At 52.5% G+C, this 15,509-nt stretch overlaps 3 protein-coding genes across 6 annotated transcripts; all 3 read left to right on the top strand.

The window, feature by feature from the left end:
* The first annotated feature begins 4 nt into the window (after positions 1–4).
* CCDC142 (coiled-coil domain containing 142) lies at positions 5–7,108 on the top strand. Of its 4 annotated transcripts, XM_044261464.1 has the most exons (9): positions 7–1,179; positions 1,496–1,582; positions 1,660–1,809; positions 1,944–2,074; positions 2,150–2,263; positions 5,738–5,852; positions 6,063–6,240; positions 6,366–6,565; positions 6,721–7,108. In XM_044261464.1, the coding sequence occupies exons 1-9, from the start codon at positions 111–113 to the stop codon at positions 6,975–6,977; spliced, it is 2,301 nt and encodes a 766-aa protein (XP_044117399.1). In that variant the 5' UTR covers positions 7–110; the 3' UTR covers positions 6,978–7,108. The 4 variants fall into 4 exon arrangements, with proteins under 4 accessions (XP_044117401.1, XP_044117399.1, XP_044117400.1 ...); XM_044261465.1 differs by lacking the exon at positions 1,496–1,582; XM_044261467.1 differs by lacking the exon at positions 6,063–6,240 and having other exon boundaries at positions 6,721–6,848.
* An 851-nt stretch (positions 7,109–7,959) lies between these two features.
* Positions 7,960–9,614, top strand: MRPL53 (mitochondrial ribosomal protein L53). Its single transcript, XM_044261470.1, has 3 exons — positions 7,960–8,110; positions 8,212–8,324; positions 8,432–9,614. The coding sequence occupies exons 1-3, from the start codon at positions 8,019–8,021 to the stop codon at positions 8,563–8,565; spliced, it is 339 nt and encodes a 112-aa protein (XP_044117405.1). The 5' UTR covers positions 7,960–8,018; the 3' UTR covers positions 8,566–9,614.
* Positions 9,615–11,728: 2,114 nt separating this feature from the next.
* On the top strand, positions 11,729–15,478 carry MOGS (mannosyl-oligosaccharide glucosidase). Its single transcript, XM_044261463.1, has 4 exons — positions 11,729–12,201; positions 12,393–12,619; positions 13,103–13,299; positions 13,538–15,478. Exons 1-4 carry the CDS (start codon positions 11,859–11,861, stop codon positions 15,279–15,281), a joined length of 2,511 nt encoding a protein of 836 aa, XP_044117398.1. The 5' UTR covers positions 11,729–11,858; the 3' UTR covers positions 15,282–15,478.
* Positions 15,479–15,509: the final 31 nt, after the last annotated feature.

Raw genomic sequence — 15,509 nt, 5'->3', positions numbered from 1 at the left:
CCAGGGCTAGAGATGACGGCTCTTGGGACGGGGCGGAGTCCCGGCGGCAGCGGGCGTTGGGCAGTGCGGGGAAGTGGGAATCGTTAGGTTCGTCCCGGACGCGGCGCCGCATGGCCCAGGCATCTCGCTCTGGTGGCCTTCTGCCTCCGCTTCCTACCCTGCCGCCGTTGAGGGCGCAACCCGGAGGCGCCGTGGAGGAGCAGTGGGAGAGTAGGCAGGCGGGGACTCCTGGCGGGGACTTTCGTGGCTGGTCGTGGCTGCCGGTTGCCGGGAGCATCCCCTGCCTAGACCCGCGGCCCGGTGGAGCCCGGGGAGGGCGGCCGTGTTGGGCGGCGCCGGTGGACGCCAGAGAGCACCAGGACGAGGGCGCGGCGGACTGGTGGCGGGAGGCGGCAGTGGGCCGCCCGATCCCGCCCGCGCTGCAGCGTCTTCGGGCAGTGTTGCTGCGGCTGCATCGCGAGCGGGAGCAGCTCCTCCAAGCCCGGGACTGCACCCGCCACCTACAGGCAGCCGTGCGCCTCCTGAGGATCATGAGTGCAAGCGCGCCGGGCCCCGACCCCGGCTCCTGGCCTCAGCTGTGCCGCGACCTGCTACTGCACCCCTCCCGAAGAGCTGTGCTGCAAATCGGCCTACGGGAGACTCCCGTACCGTTACTCCTGGCGCGCCCTATCGGACTGGCGGCCCAGCGCCTGGATGCTGCCATCGAGATGCAGCTTCGGGCTCTGGGTCGGGAGGCGGCCAGCCCCGGCTTGTCTTCCCAACTTGCCGACGTGCTGCTGGCGCTTCCCGCCTACCACCAGCTGCAGGAAAAAGCCTTGAGCCATGTCCCTGGGGCAGCGCGCCCTTTCCCGCCGGCCCGTGTGCTCCGCCTCCTGACGGGGGAGCGGGGTTGCCAGGTGGCGGGTCAGCTAGGTGAGGCGCTCGAGGGAGCGGGCTTGCGGGATCAGCTCCGCAGTCGGTGCCAAGAAGAGCGGGAGCTGCTGCCGGGGCTGCTGGGGCTGCTGGGGGGTGTGGCAGATTCAGCCACCAGTGGACTGGGGCTTGAAGGGGCTGGAGCCCTGTGGAGCCGGTACTGGACCCTGCTGTGGGCAGCTTGTGCTCAGAGTCTGGACCTAAGTCTAGGACCCTGGAGGGACCGCAGGGCAGCGGCACAACAGCTGAGTCAGGCACTGGGTCAGGGTGAGTGATGGGGCCTGGATGGGCCTTTGGGCAGACAGGGGTCTCTTTCTTCTCCCTAGCCACGTCACTCCCCTGCCAAGCAGACTGCAGAAGCAGGCCCTTTAGAATGAACACTACCCCCCCCACCCTTTACTCCTACCTCTCTAACCCCCTCCTGACCCGACAGGCTCTAGCATCTGGGTTTCAAGGCCAGTCTTCCTTTCTACTCAAGTCTTGAGTCTTGGTGGCAGCCTCCCCTTTTCCCTGGTCATTGAGTGGGCGGTGGTTCTGGAAAAGAGAGGCCTCTTTTCAAGCTCCAGACCCTTTCTCCCACTAGCACCCCTGCCTCAGGAGTGTGAGAAGGAGTTGTCTTCTTTGTGTCGCAACCTATTTCATCAGTCTCTTACCTGGAGCTGGGACCAAGGTGAGAAGAAAGGGGCAATGGGAGTGAAACAGCCCCAGATTACTCCTTCCTCATCAAACCTTATCCCTCATCTTCAGGCTTCTGCCAGGCCTTGGGATCTGCTGGTGAAGATCACAGCAGCCTTGCCTCATCCTCTCATACCACCGAACTTTTGCAACAGCTCTTCCCTCCTCTCTTGGATGCCCTTCAAGTACCCAGGTCAGGGCTGCTCCTCTGTCAGCCTCCAGGTGAGACAAGGTGCTGGGTATGGAGCAACAGAACAGTTGAAGATGTCCCCGTTATTCCTTTACTCTGTTCTGAAGCCTACTTCCTCCCAGAGGGGTTCTGTGGCCCCTCAGATACTCCATCCTCCTCTCCCCAGGTCCTGCACCACTTGCTCTGGGGCTCTGTACCCTGCAGACCACCTTGGTCTGGTTTCTGAGCAAAACTCAGCAGCATCTGGCAGCGTGGGCCCCAGGTTCCTTCCTGGTCCTGATCCAGAAGAACTTACCTGTGAGTAGCTAGCAAGTGGGAAGGGGAACAGCCTGGACTGGGCTCAAATCTCACTTCCTGTTTCTGGATCCAAAGCCTCTATTGCATGAGGCAGCAGCTCTGTCTAGACTGGCAGCAGAGGAAAGTTTGGGCCTGGAAGTGGAGCAGCAACTGGGCCTGGAGATCCAGAAGCTAACTTCACAGATCCAGGTGAGAAGAGCAGGGGCCCTGACAGTGGCAGTTGAAAAGTCAGTTCTGTGCCCAGTTTGGGGGGTGGGGTGATGCTGATAGTCGTGGAACATTCCAGTGACTTGGAATCTCCTTGGAGTCTCTGCTGATTTTAATTTTTCTTGCTCTGTTCATTTTTGTTCTCTATTTTCTTAGCTTGTTATGGAAAACTTCAAACATATACAAAATTAGAGAGAAGAGTATAATGGACCCCCATATTCCTACCACTGAGGCTTTAACAGTTATCAGCTTGTGGTCAATTTTGTTTCATCTATAGGTCAGGCTCTCATTTTGTGATGTTAACAGCCACTGAAGATCACTGCCTAGATCCATTATTTCATTAGGGGGTACAAAGTGGTGATATTCCAATTCTATCATATCTTTATATATTAGTACTTAGTCCTATAAAGAAATTTGCCCTCATTAGTTACTTGGTTACTTTGAAGTATATTTTGTAAAGAAAAAGCAAGATAAATAATTGAATCTTTCCTTTTACCTACTAGGGTTTTTTTTTTTTTTTTTTGACAGAGAGATCACAAGCAGGCAGAGCAGCAGGGCGGGGGTGGGGGGGTGGGACGGGGAAGCAGGCTCCCCACTGAGCAGAGAGCCCGATGTGGGGCTCAATCCCAGAATCCTGAGATCATGACCTGAGCCGAAGGCAGAGGCTCAACCCACTGAGCCACCCAGGTGCCCCTACCTACTAGCTTTAAAAAAAAAAAAAAAAAAAGCTTTTATTTATTTGAGAGAGAGAGAGAGCACACAGGCGATCAGGGGGAGGGGAAAAGGCAGAGGGACAAACAGACTCCCTGCTGAGCCCAAGGAGTCGGGGGCTGGATCCAAGGACCTAGGATCATGACCTGAGCCAAAGTCAGCCCCTTACTACCCTTACTTACTAGCTTTGAGAGGATGTTTCTCCTCTTTTCTATGTTTATCATTTACATTTTTTAAACTAACAATAGTGCCCTTTATTTTATTTTATTTTTAAGTTTTTTTATAAACATATAATGTATTTTTATCCCTAGGGGTATAGGTCTGTGAATCACCAGGTTTACACACTTCACAGCACTCACCATAGTACATACCCTCCCCAATGTCCATAACCTCATCCCCCTCTCCTGAACCCCCTCCCCCCAGCAACCCTCAGTTTGTTTTGTGAGATTAAGAGTCTCTTATGGTTTGTCTCCCTCCCAATCCCATCTTGTTTCATTTATTCTTTTCCTCCCCCACCAAACCCCCCATGTTCATTTACTTTTTTTTTTTTTTTAATTAAGAGAGAGAAGCAGGCTCCCTGCTGAGCAGAGAGCTCCATGCGGGACTCGATCCCAGGACCCTGAGATCATGATCCCAGGACCCTGAGATCATGACCCGAGCCGAAGGCAGCGGCTTAACCCACTGAGCCACCCAGGCGCCCTTCATTTACATTTTTATTAAAGTAATACATGTCCATAGTTTAAAAATGAAGTAGGATATTATTTTAGAAGTCTTCTAATGAAAAAAAAGCACTTTAATTGCCCCCAACCCACTTCTGATTCCTGTTCCACAGTGATAAGCTTCATCCATTCTTGCCTGTGTTCTAAGATTTTATTTTCTTCTAAACTTATGAATAATATTATATTTTTATTTTAATATTTCCCCAGTTTGCACAGTATCTGCTCCTACTATGGAAGATGTTTCAGTTTTTTTGTTTTCTCTTCCTGCCCCAGTTTCTCCTGTGCCCTGAATAGGGGCAAGGCTATAGAGTTCAAGCTTTGTCCCTCTGCTCCTTTTTTCTCCGCATCTCTGCTTACTCACAGTGCCTTGGTGCTATGCACTGCGTAGTTTAGTCCTAATCTACGATCTGCACCTGCCTGTTCCACCTCAGTTTATTGCTGTCTCCTTCAACTCAACATAATCCAAAGCAGGCTCCTCATGAGGGCGTTGCCCAGTGATGGCCATGGGAATCCCCTAAGGCAGGCAGGCCATGGCAGGCATGTCATTACAGAAACTCTGTACAGGGTTTGTGGCTCAAGGTGGTGGCTACGCAGCCTCAGAAGAGTGGCAGAGGTTACTGGAGATGGGAAGTTCATAGTTCCTTGAGGGAGTAATGGGGAGATGACTGACCAAAGCAGAAACTCCCTGTGTGCATGCCTGTGTGCACACACATGCACATACACACACACACACTTTTGTCCAAGGTTGGGTGGGGGACTGTGGAGGAGAAAGCAGGTTGGCATAAAATTGTGGAGGGCACTGAACACCAGCCCGCAGAATTTGGGCTTTGCCTCATAAGAGATGGAAAGCCACGGGAGGAGCAGGAGGGCAACAGTGGAGACCATGATAGAGTCTCATCCAGCTGTAGAGGTCAGGTTGGGAGATAAGGAGAACTAAGAAAAGAGTCCAGCTCTTGCTAGTTGTGAGAACAGGGACAGGAACAATGTGCTTACCATGGGAACTAACCACTGTGGGAAGGACTCTGTATGCCTTGTTCCTCTAGGAACATCCCAGACAGAAAGACTCTTTCATAATGTGACCTTGTGTTTCCTCAGAGTACTGTATGCAGGAAGATTCCTAACAAATGTCAGTTGACAAAAGGGTAATTTCCTTGGCATAAATAAGAGGGAGTTGGGGTTTTCAGAAAAGAGGAAGAATTGGACTTAGGATAGGCTGCTGTCTGGATATATACCAGGAGCCGCATGGGCTCCACTTCCCCCTGTCCAGCCCCCAAACCCCTTCTTCTCTTCAGGCTAACAGGCATCCAGTCACCTTGTCTTTACAGAGCTGCTACCACATTACCCATTTCTTGGGGTTCCTCTCCAAAATAGGCTGAAGAGACCCTTCTTTTTTGCTCTCCCATTCCAAAAAGATAACCTATCAAAGCACAGAAACCAAACCAGCACATGGGCCTTTTCTTGCTTTATAGGTTACACTACTCTGAGAAAATGGAAGTAGGGTGTAAAGAATATTCAGTGTTAAGGACATTCCAAAGGTTCCTGAATCTCAGAAAGTTAAAGTTGTTGCTCCTGGTCTGCATATAATTCCTGCCTTCCTTTCACAGTTGATGGAAGACCATACAATTCCCTTTCTTCAGCCTCTGCCTGTCTGTAGGTCATGCAGACCCCTCTCTCTAGCATTTGCTTTGGAACATTCATAGTGGTGAGGGTGTGTCCCTGTTTTTTTCCTCTTGATGTTCCTATAAAGTAAAATTAACCTGGAGGACTTCTAGACACTGAACCAAGCTGAGGAAAGCAGGGTAATCCTATGGCAATTGTCTATAATCTTTTCTGGGTCCCGGCCTTTAGGAAGACCCAAAAAGTTAGGGTATCTCTTGTCAGAATGGCCCAAGCCTGTAGAATTACGCATACAGTTCTGTTCTGGGGCTTTATGGAAGCCAGTTTAAACACCTCAGATTTAGAAGAGCATCATAACTTGGCAAGTCCCTAACAAGTAAACCCCTTTTGTTTTTTCAATATGCCACAGCTCCTGCCTGAGGAGTCACTAAGTCTCTTTTTTCAAGAATGTCATAAACAAGCCACACAGGGCTTCGAAATCTACATGCCACGGGGTCGGTACTGGCGGAATCGTCTCTCTCCGGGTAACTCCTCTTCCCAGCATCCCCTTCCACAGTTCCCAAGCGGTAATAGTCTTCTGAACCCTCCAAATCCTAGATCTACTGCTCTGTCTCCATCCTTGTCCTTGCCTTCTGTGCCCCTGCAAATCTTATCGTCTTCTCCCAAACACTCTGTTAGGGGCTGAACTGATCTCCATAGCCTCATATCCTGGCCTTTCTCTTCTCTCACTCCAGAACTCCCCAGCATTCCTAGTGAGTATGCTGGGTTGGTGGTTCGCACTGTCCTGGAGCCTGTGTTGCAAGGATTGCAGGGATTGCCACCTCAAGCGCAGGCCCCTGCCCTTGGCCAGGCACTGACAGCCATCCTGGGTGCCTGGCTTGACCACATCCTGGCGCACGGGATCCGGTTCAGGTGGGAGAAAAGGAGGCAATGGCAGAGGGCTGAATGGAACTGGCAAAGGGGAGGGGTAGGTGGGGCAGAGCAGTTGCAGAGGCAGTAGAGGCCCATGGCCACATTGTACCCTGGCCTTCACTCAGCCTGCAGGGGGCGCTGCAGCTTAGACAAGACTTTGGAGTGGTCCGCCAGTTGTTGGAGGAGGAACAGTGGGGCCTGTCCCCGGAACTTCGCCAGACTCTGCTCACGCTCAGCATCTTCCAGAGGCTGGATGGTGCCCTGCTGTGTCTATTCCAGCAGCCCCTGCCTAAGTCTGAGGTCCAGAGGAGGCCTCCCTGTTGCTGTGAGTCACTCTTCCCTAACTCTAGGCTCTTTGCCCTGCCCCTTGCTACTTTATGTGCCCTACCTCCCATCCTCCTTAGTTACCTCGTGTGGTTGTCAATAGTTGTCAAACCCCTCCTCCTGCCCACTGCCTGTTTTCCACTCCTGCCTTCCCAGGTACATGCAATGAAGTCCAGTCCATCGAACTGCCCAGCAGCAGCCTTAACAGCCTAGAAAGCTTGGAGCCCCCTCTTCGGCCTGGAGCACCCCCAGCCCAGACAGCTCAGCTGCTAAGCACACTGTGGGGAGGGGGACCTAGCCCAGAGGCTTACCTGGTGGGAAATCAGCAGGCCTGGCTGGCCCTGAGGCAGCACCAGCGCCCGCGTTGGCACTTGTCTTTTCTTTCCTGCCTGGGGATCAGTCATGAATCCTAAGGAGCCTAGCACCAGGAGCCACAAAGTCAGAGCTCCCCAACTCTGGCTGGAAAAGCCCAAATATTTAGAACTGCATATTAAAAAAGCCTACATTTGGGAGCTTAGAAGAAAGGCTACCCGAGAACCACAAGCTACACAGAACCTGGACTTAAAGTGAAGCATGCGTGATCACTCCAGTGCCTGCAATCCAGAGTAAAGGGCCAAACCACAGCCTGGAACCTGGAGGTCAGCATTCGTGGGAGGCTCAGGCCTAGTACCCCAACAGTGAAGACCTCTCAGGACTCGCACTGGGAGAAGAGCCATAGCATTGGATCCCAGAGGAAAGGGAAAGGGAAAAAGAAGTACAAAGCAGAGAGACCAGGATGCCACTTCCTTTTAAGTCCTAGGAGCCAAGCTAAACACAAAGTTAGTTCATCAGGAACCACAGAGGTGGAACAGGCATTTCTACACTTAGATCAGTCCCAGGAGTTGTATTACCCTCAGCTCCCCGTCTCGTAACTATTTTCAGTCACTTAAGAATACTGAGCTAAAGGACCTTCGCATTTAAATTGCCGTTACTCAGAGTTCAACAAGTTTAATCTGAGTAGGGTCCCCCCTCGCCCCCCGTAGCTATATAATCTCTACCATGGTAGTGTCCCCACCGAAGGGACCAGCGCTTAAGATGGTGTTAACCTAGATCTGGCACAGCAGCGTACAGCGTACGGAAGGGGTAAAGGCTGCAGGAGACGGACGTGTTACCGGAGCCAGGCGCAAGGGCTTCTGCACTATTTATTGTCTTCACCGTGGTACAAGAGGTCTATTGATAGGTATTTACTGACCGCTTACTTCAGGGCCCTCCATACTCTGTATGGAACCACCACCCTCCCTGCCGGCCTTCCTCCTCCTCTCCGGCTGGGTAGCCGGGGTCGGCGGCGGGGGCGCGCAAACACTACAGAGGGTCGGAGAGCCGCACCCCGCAGCCGCAGGGGGCAGGAAGGGGAGGGGGGCGCTGCGTCAGAGGACACTTCCGGCCGCACGAGGCCTTCCGGCGCGGAGGTCGCCATGGCGGCGTCTTTGGCTCGGCTCGGCCTCCGGTCAGTGAAGCAGGTTCGCGTTCAGTTCTGCCCCTTCGAGAAGAATGTGGAGTCCACGAGGTACGAGGCGGAAGGAGCGGGGACAGGAAGGGGCCGCGCCTTCCTCTCGCCGGGGGTCTAGCCCCCCGGGCCGGGAGCTCAAAACAGTTTTCACACCGCAGGACCTTCCTCCAGGCGGTGAGCAGCGAGAAGGTCCGTTCCACCAACCTCAACTGCTCGGTGATTGCGGACGTGAGGCACGACGGCTCCGAGCCCTGCGTGGACGTGCTGTTCGGTGGGCTCGGGTGGGGAGGCGGGCGGAAGGGGTGCCAGGCAGCCCGCGCGCCCTCAGTCCCGGCCCCGCCGCCCTCCCAGTGCCTGACTCGTTTGTTTCTTCCCCAGGAGACGGGCATCGCCTGATTATGCGCGGCGCTCACCTCACCGCCCAGGAAATGCTCACAGCCTTTGCCTCCCACATCCAGGCCAGGGCTACGGCGGGGAGCGAGGACAAGGCCGGCGCGAGTACTGGGCGCTGATAGCGCAAAATAGCCCAACAAGCAGGTTTTAGCTTGGGATGGCTAGGATACCTACCTGAGAAGAGCTTGAGAGACTTCATCACTCGAATCACCATCTGGAGGGACACGGAGCGCCAAAAAAAAAGAGAGAGAGCGAGCGAGAGAGCCATGTGATTACTGATACAACCAGCGTTTTTGGAACAAGACAGAATCAGATAGGGGTCTGGACAAACTTGAATTTATTTCACTTTCTAACCATCATTCCGTGCTTAACTCTTTGAATTTGGCTTCACCCATCACTCACCCAAGGTACCTCTTACTCTTATTAGCCAAATCTAGTGCTGTTTTTCTCCATCCTCATCTTTCCATCTCAGTAGCGCCGGCCACTTTTAATTCACTCCCTTGTAGAACTTCTCTTCCTCTTATGGCTTTTTCCTTTTAGCCATAAAAGTGTACCACTCTCATCCTTCATTTTCTTTTCTATTTCTAGGGCATCTCATCCCTTGTCATAAGTTGAGCTACCCTCTCCTGTTAAATCCTACATTTTTCTTTGGCTCTAATCTAATGATTACCTCCAAAGCCCACAACACTGTCCAAAATAGAATTGGTAGTCTTATATACACATATACTTGCCTCTTACCCTGACTTCCCCATTCCTTTTAAAGGCACTTCATCTTCTCAGCCACCAGGGCTGGAAACCACAGCATTTTCTCTTGTTCTGCCCTCTCCCTTTCCCTTCATATCCAGTCAGTAAGTTCAGGATATTCTGTCTTAAACAAAAGCTTCTGAAATGTTTTCTCCATTCCCATTCACTTATATCCCACTAACTATATCATTATATTCTCCCACCCAGTCTCCTTTTTTCTGATCATTTTTGCTGCTGCTTAACTTTATCTTTCAAAGCACATCACTGTTTTTATGTCTCCTTGTTTCACACTGTACCTAGCCTGTTTCTCATACTGGGTTGCTACCCATTGGTGTGGATCATGAAATCAATGTAAGGGGATAAATCAGCCTTTTTAAAAACAAAGTAAAGTAGAATAGTATCAGAGTGCATGGCACAGGGAATGAGAAGTTGTTGTTTTTTTTTTTTTTAAGATTTTTAAAATTTATTTGACACAGAGATCACAAGTAGGCAGAGCAGCAGGCAGAGAGAGAGGGGAAGCAGGCTCCCTGCTGAGCAGAGAGCCTGATGAGGAGCTCAATCCCAGAACTCTGAGACCATGACCTGAGCTGAAGGCAAAGGCCTAACCCTCTGCACCACCCAGGTGCCATGAGAGAAGTATTCTTTTAAGAAGTTTTGCAGCCTATAAACAATATACATATATAAAGTAGGAAGTATGTATATGTGTGGCTATCTGCATGTACTTGGTTGCAGTGTAGAATTATTTCTACCCTGGGTTGTAGGAAAAATACTTGATTGCTATGGGTTTAAAGAGCTTTAGAATGCTTAGCTAGGGCAATCAAGGATCTGTAGACACTGTCTGCTGTATTCTTTGCCAAATACATTTTCCCTGACTTTGTTAACAGTGTTACTACAGTGCTGCTCTGCTTAAAAGGGTGCTGTCTTCAAGAGCTGGTTTTCCCCCCTCCCCCTTTAAAAAAGAAACTACCAAAAAACAAACAGCCTATCAGGAGGGAGTATGGTGTAGTAAAGAGCCAGAATTCTTGGGGTTGAAGTCCTAACTCTTGTCCCTAAGTAGCTCTGTGACTATGGAAAATTAGTCTCAGTGCCTGTTCCCTCACAGATAAAATGGGGATAATAGTACCTATCTCTTAGAACTGTTGAGAGGAATAAATGAGCCGATACCTATAAAGCACCTAGAACATTACTGGGAGCAAAAGTGTTGTCTAAGAGGGCTTATGCTGTAGCCAAAAGGATACTGACAGCCTAGATTTGTTCCTAAGCTCTATGGTTAACTGACTCTTATCTCCGGCCAGATTTTACCACTCTTCTCATCTGAAAAAGTGGGGATGGTTCAGACATTGCTGTAAACACAGATTGAATGCTGGCACTGAACTTGAGGTTGGGGCTGTTTTCTCTGTGTCCCCAGCACTTTGCATAATCTCTGATACACATAGTGTGCAATAAACATGTTGAATTGACAGATATTTACTATCTGCCTTGTGCCTGTAACTGATTAGTACTGGTATACAAAGATGAGTAATGAAACCAAGGGATGTAATAACTGCTACAGTAGAGATATGAACTAGATGCAATAGTAGCAAGAAAGATAAAGACAGGAGTGACCATTGGGATTGGTCAGAAGGTGATTGCTGAAAGAGCAAAAAGTCTACCAGCGGAGGAGGTGGTGTCAAATAGATTATAGCAAAATAGTAAGTGGACATGCAACGTACAGTATTAGCTTTAAATAATGAGTTTGGATGGGAGTTAGAGTAGCATCATGGTGTTGAGTAGGGTTTTTTAAAGGATGATAGGGACTTGTACTTTATGAAACACCTTTTATGCAAAGCTGTTGGTGAGAAACAAGTAACCAAATCCAGGTTACTTTTCTGAACCACTATTAATTGTGATGTTAACTCTCCTGGGTCTCCCTGAGGTGCAGGTGCTACTTCCTACAACCTTCCCTCCCCTGGATATAACTGATCCTACCCCAAAGCTGCTTTGCTTCTTGGGTTGTAGAAAAGGGGGTGGTGGGGGAAGGCATTCTTTAAAGTGCATGCACCACCATTACGGTCCTTTTAGGGTTCAGCTAGATAAGGAATCCTAGACTGTTAGAGGGTCGTTTAAACACTGTTGGAACAGAGCTCAAGCTTCCTCTTGGGTCCACTCTGGCACATTCCACTTAACTAGGAAGGAAGTCACGGGCGTGGGCAAAGTGATCCATACTGTTTCAGGTACACGGGCTCCAAGCTGACCTCTTCCTGGTTCTGTGGCCAGTGCCAAGTTACTTGACTTTCTAGGCCAGTTTTCGTTCACCTATTGGGGCAGTTAAATGTGAAACACTCGGGATGGCACCTCAGGTTCTTAACAGATACTCATTTAAAAAACAAGCCAGTATGAGAATACTTTTCTCTACTAGGCCGTGAAATCCGCGAGGATGACAAAGAAACTCTGGAGACAACCAGCCCTTTGCCACGCCGGCGGCGGCCGTTCCGGACTCGGAGAGTTAATCTGACGTGGCGGGGCGGGACTTCCGGCAGGAGGCGGAAGCGGGGCGGAAGGCGCGGGCCGGCAGGTGCGGCTGACAGATCTGTGGCCGCCCGGGCGCTGCGCGCAAGTCGAGGCGAAGCAGGACCCGGGCTCCATTGCCGCCTCTACGAGCTCCCGCAACGCAGACCTCCGTGCTGGGATGGCTCGGGGCGAGCGGCGGCGTCGCGGAGCGGCGGCCGACGGAACGCGGACAACTGAAAGGGCGGTTCGGGGCGGCCCGGCACGACGGGGCGGCGAGGCCCGTGGCTCTGCCTGGAGAGCGGCTCTGGGCGTCATGGTCCTGTCTCTGGCCCTGGGCCTGTCAGGATGCTGGCTGTTGGCCTGGCATCGTGCGCGGCGGGCGGTCACACTGCACTCCGCGCCCCCGGCACTGCCTCCTGATTCTTCCAGCCCCGCCGTGGCCCCGGACCTCTTCTGGGGCACCTACCGCCCTCACGTCTACTTCGGCATGAAGACCCGCAGCCCGAAGCCCCTTCTCACCGGTAACTGGGCCTCGGGACGGGCGGGTAGGCAGGCGGATTCTTAACCTGGGAGCCCCAGCTTCACGCCAGAGCAAGAGTGGGGAGGGGTGTTGTTCAGGAGAGTTACGAGGAGGGATGACCCTGAAATTCTTGGAGACCCACAGGGACAGGTCCCCTGCTCTCTTTGACTTACGTGGCCATTCTACCCCTAGGACTGATGTGGGCTCAGCAAGGCGCCACCCCAGGGACCCCTAAGCTCAGGCACACGTGTGAACAGGGGGACGGCGTGGGTCCCTATGGCTGGGAGTTCCACGACGGTCTCTCCTTCGGGCGGCAGCACATCCACGATGGGGCCTTAAGGCTCACCACTGAGTTCGTCAAGAGGCCTGGGGGTCAGCACGGAGGGGACTGGAGCTGGAGAGTGACTGTAGAGTCTCAGGTCAGGGCCTCAGGACACCCTTCCCCCAGCCCAGACTCCCTCCACCCTTTCTTTGCTGGCATTTCTACCAACAAATGCCGTATGATGTGGCAGTTAACTGCAGGGCTCCAAGTCTGGCTGCCTGCCTTAAACATTGTATGACCATTTCTATTTACTATCCATAAGCCATGGTTTCCTTTTTGCAAAATGGAGATACAAATAGCACTTAACTCATAGGATTATAAGAATGAAAGAAAATGATAAATGATCTGTAGAGTTCTTAGGATAGTATATGACACAAAAGCACTCTATTATAATTTCCCAGCAAACTCTGTGCAAACCTCTATACCTCATCTCACTGGGTGCTTACCCTCACTGACCCTCAACACTGTAGACCTATGTTTACCATGTTGCTCCTGCATGGTGCCCCTTTCAGTAAGGCTGAATCTCCAGGAGATACTGCCAATCTAATGCTGTGTTTTTCTGTCCTCCTTGGTCACCCAGACCTCAGGTATCTCTGCCCTCCCTTTGGTGTCCCTGTTCTTCTATGTGGTGACAGATGGCAAGGAAGTCCTAGTGCCAGAGGTTGGGGCCAAGGGGCAGTTGAAATTCATCAGTGGTCACTCCAGTGAACTTGGTGACTTCCGCCTTACACTTATGGCACCAACCAATCCAGGGGACACTGTCCCCAAGTATGGCAGGTAACTGGGGGAAGAGTGTGGGGGTGATGGTAGGGGTGGTATGGGTGCTGACTTAGCCTGATTTCTATCTCCCCCAGCCTACCTTCTTTCCACCGGTTATTTCCCTACTCACCAGGCTCCATGTCCCCGCACTGCCAAGACGCTCCCATCCTGACTCCCAATCTCCTCTTATTTCTCTTTATATTCCTCACCATTTTCTCCTGAGTAATTTTTTCTTATTTATCTTCTTCCCTTCAAGCTACAATGTCTTCTGGTCCTCCAACCCTGGACTTGCATTGCTGACAGAGATGGTGAAGAGCCGGCTAAACAGCTGGTTCCAGCACCGGCCACCAGGGGCTTCCCCTGAACGCTACCTCGGCTTGCCAGGATCTTTGAAGTGGGAGGACAGAGGCCCAAGTGGGCAAGGACAGGGACAAGGGCAATTCTTGATACAACAGGTGACACTGAAAGTCCCCTTTTCTGTGGAGTTGGTGTTTGAATCAGGCAGTGCCCGGGCAGGAGGAAGCCAACCCCTGGAGCAGCTGGCAGGCAGCCTGCTGACCCAAGCCCTGGAGAGCCATGTTGAAGCCTTTAGAGAGCACTTTGAGAAAACTTTTCAGCTGAAGAAGAAGGGCCTGAGTCCTGAGGAGCAGGCTTTGGGTCAGGCTGCCCTCAGTGGCCTCCTCGGTGGGATTGGCTACTTCTATGGACAGGGTCTAGTGTTGGCAGACATGGGGGTTGAGGGGTCTGAACAGAAGGTGGACCCAGCTCTCTTTCCACCTGTTCCTCTTTTCACAGCAGTGCCCTCCCGGTCATTTTTCCCACGAGGTTTCCTTTGGGATGAGGGCTTTCACCAGCTGGTGGTCCAGCGGTGGGATCCCCGCCTTACTCGGGAAGTCCTAGGTCACTGGCTGGGACTGCTCAATGCTGATGGCTGGATTGGACGGGAGCAGGTGCTGGGGGATGAGGCCCGAGCCCGGGTGCCTCCAGAATTCCTGGTCCAAAGGGCAGCCCACGCCAATCCCCCAACCCTGCTTTTGCCTGTAGCCCACATGCTAAAGGGTGGTGACCCTGCTGACTTTGCCTTCCTCCGCAGGGCCTTCCCCCGTCTGCATGCCTGGTTCTCCTGGCTCCATAAGAGCCAGGCAGGGCCAGTGCCGCTATCTTATCGGTGGCGGGGCCGGGACCCTGCCTTGCCAACCCTGTTGAACCCTAAGACGCTACCTTCTGGGCTGGATGACTATCCCCGGGCTTCACACCCTTCAGCCAGTGAGCGGCACTTGGACCTGCGGTGCTGGGTGGCCCTGGGGGCCCGTGTGCTGGTGCAGCTGGCAGAGCAGCTAGGAGAGGCTGAGGCAGCTGCAGAGCTGGGCCCACTGGCTGCATCACTGGAGGCAGAAGAGAGCCTGGATGAGCTGCACTGGGCCGCAGAGCTAGGAGTCTTTGCAGACTTTGGGAACCACACAAGAGCAGTGCACCTGAAGCCTCGGCCCCCACAGGGGCTGGTGCGGGTAGTGGGTCGGCCCCACCCTCGTTTACAGTATGTGGATGCCTTGGGCTATGTCAGTCTTTTTCCCATGCTTCTGCGGCTGCTGGACCCCAACTCCCCCCGCCTTGGGCCCCTGCTGGATATTCTAGCTGACAGCCGCCATCTCTGGAGCCCCTTTGGTTTACGCTCTCTTGCAGCCTCCAGCCCCTTTTATGGCCAGCACAATTCAGAGCATGATCCTCCCTACTGGCGGGGTGCTGTGTGGCTCAATGTCAACTACCTGGCCTTAGGGGCTCTCTACCACTATGGTCATCTGGAGGGTCCCCACCAGGCCCGGGCTGCCAAGCTCCACAGTGAGCTCCGTGACAATGTGGTGGGCAATGTGTGGCGGCAGTATCAGACGACAGGTTTCCTTTGGGAGCAGTACAGTGACCGGGATGGGCGGGGCATGGGCTGCCGCCCTTTCCAGGGCTGGACCAGCCTTGTCCTACTGGCCATGGCTGAAGACTACTAAGGGAAAGGTGAGAGGGGTGGCAGGCCTGCACTCTGGAATAGAAGGACAAGGTCTCTAGCTTCTGCTCCCAGCCCTCAGATACTAGTGCTTCAAACCATCCTCAGCTCATCTCAGGTGTCTCCTTACTATCATCCCACACAGCCCTGGGATGAATGTGAATTCAGAGTCTATTTTTCTAAATAAATGGAAAACCATGACAAACTCTATTGCTTTTGCCAGCTCTGCCTC

The sequence above is a fragment of the Neovison vison genome, chromosome 8, assembly GCF_020171115.1.
Source record: "Neovison vison isolate M4711 chromosome 8, ASM_NN_V1, whole genome shotgun sequence".
Lineage (NCBI taxonomy): Eukaryota > Metazoa > Chordata > Mammalia > Carnivora > Mustelidae > Neogale > Neogale vison.
This window is presented reverse-complemented; position numbering and strand designations above follow the sequence as displayed.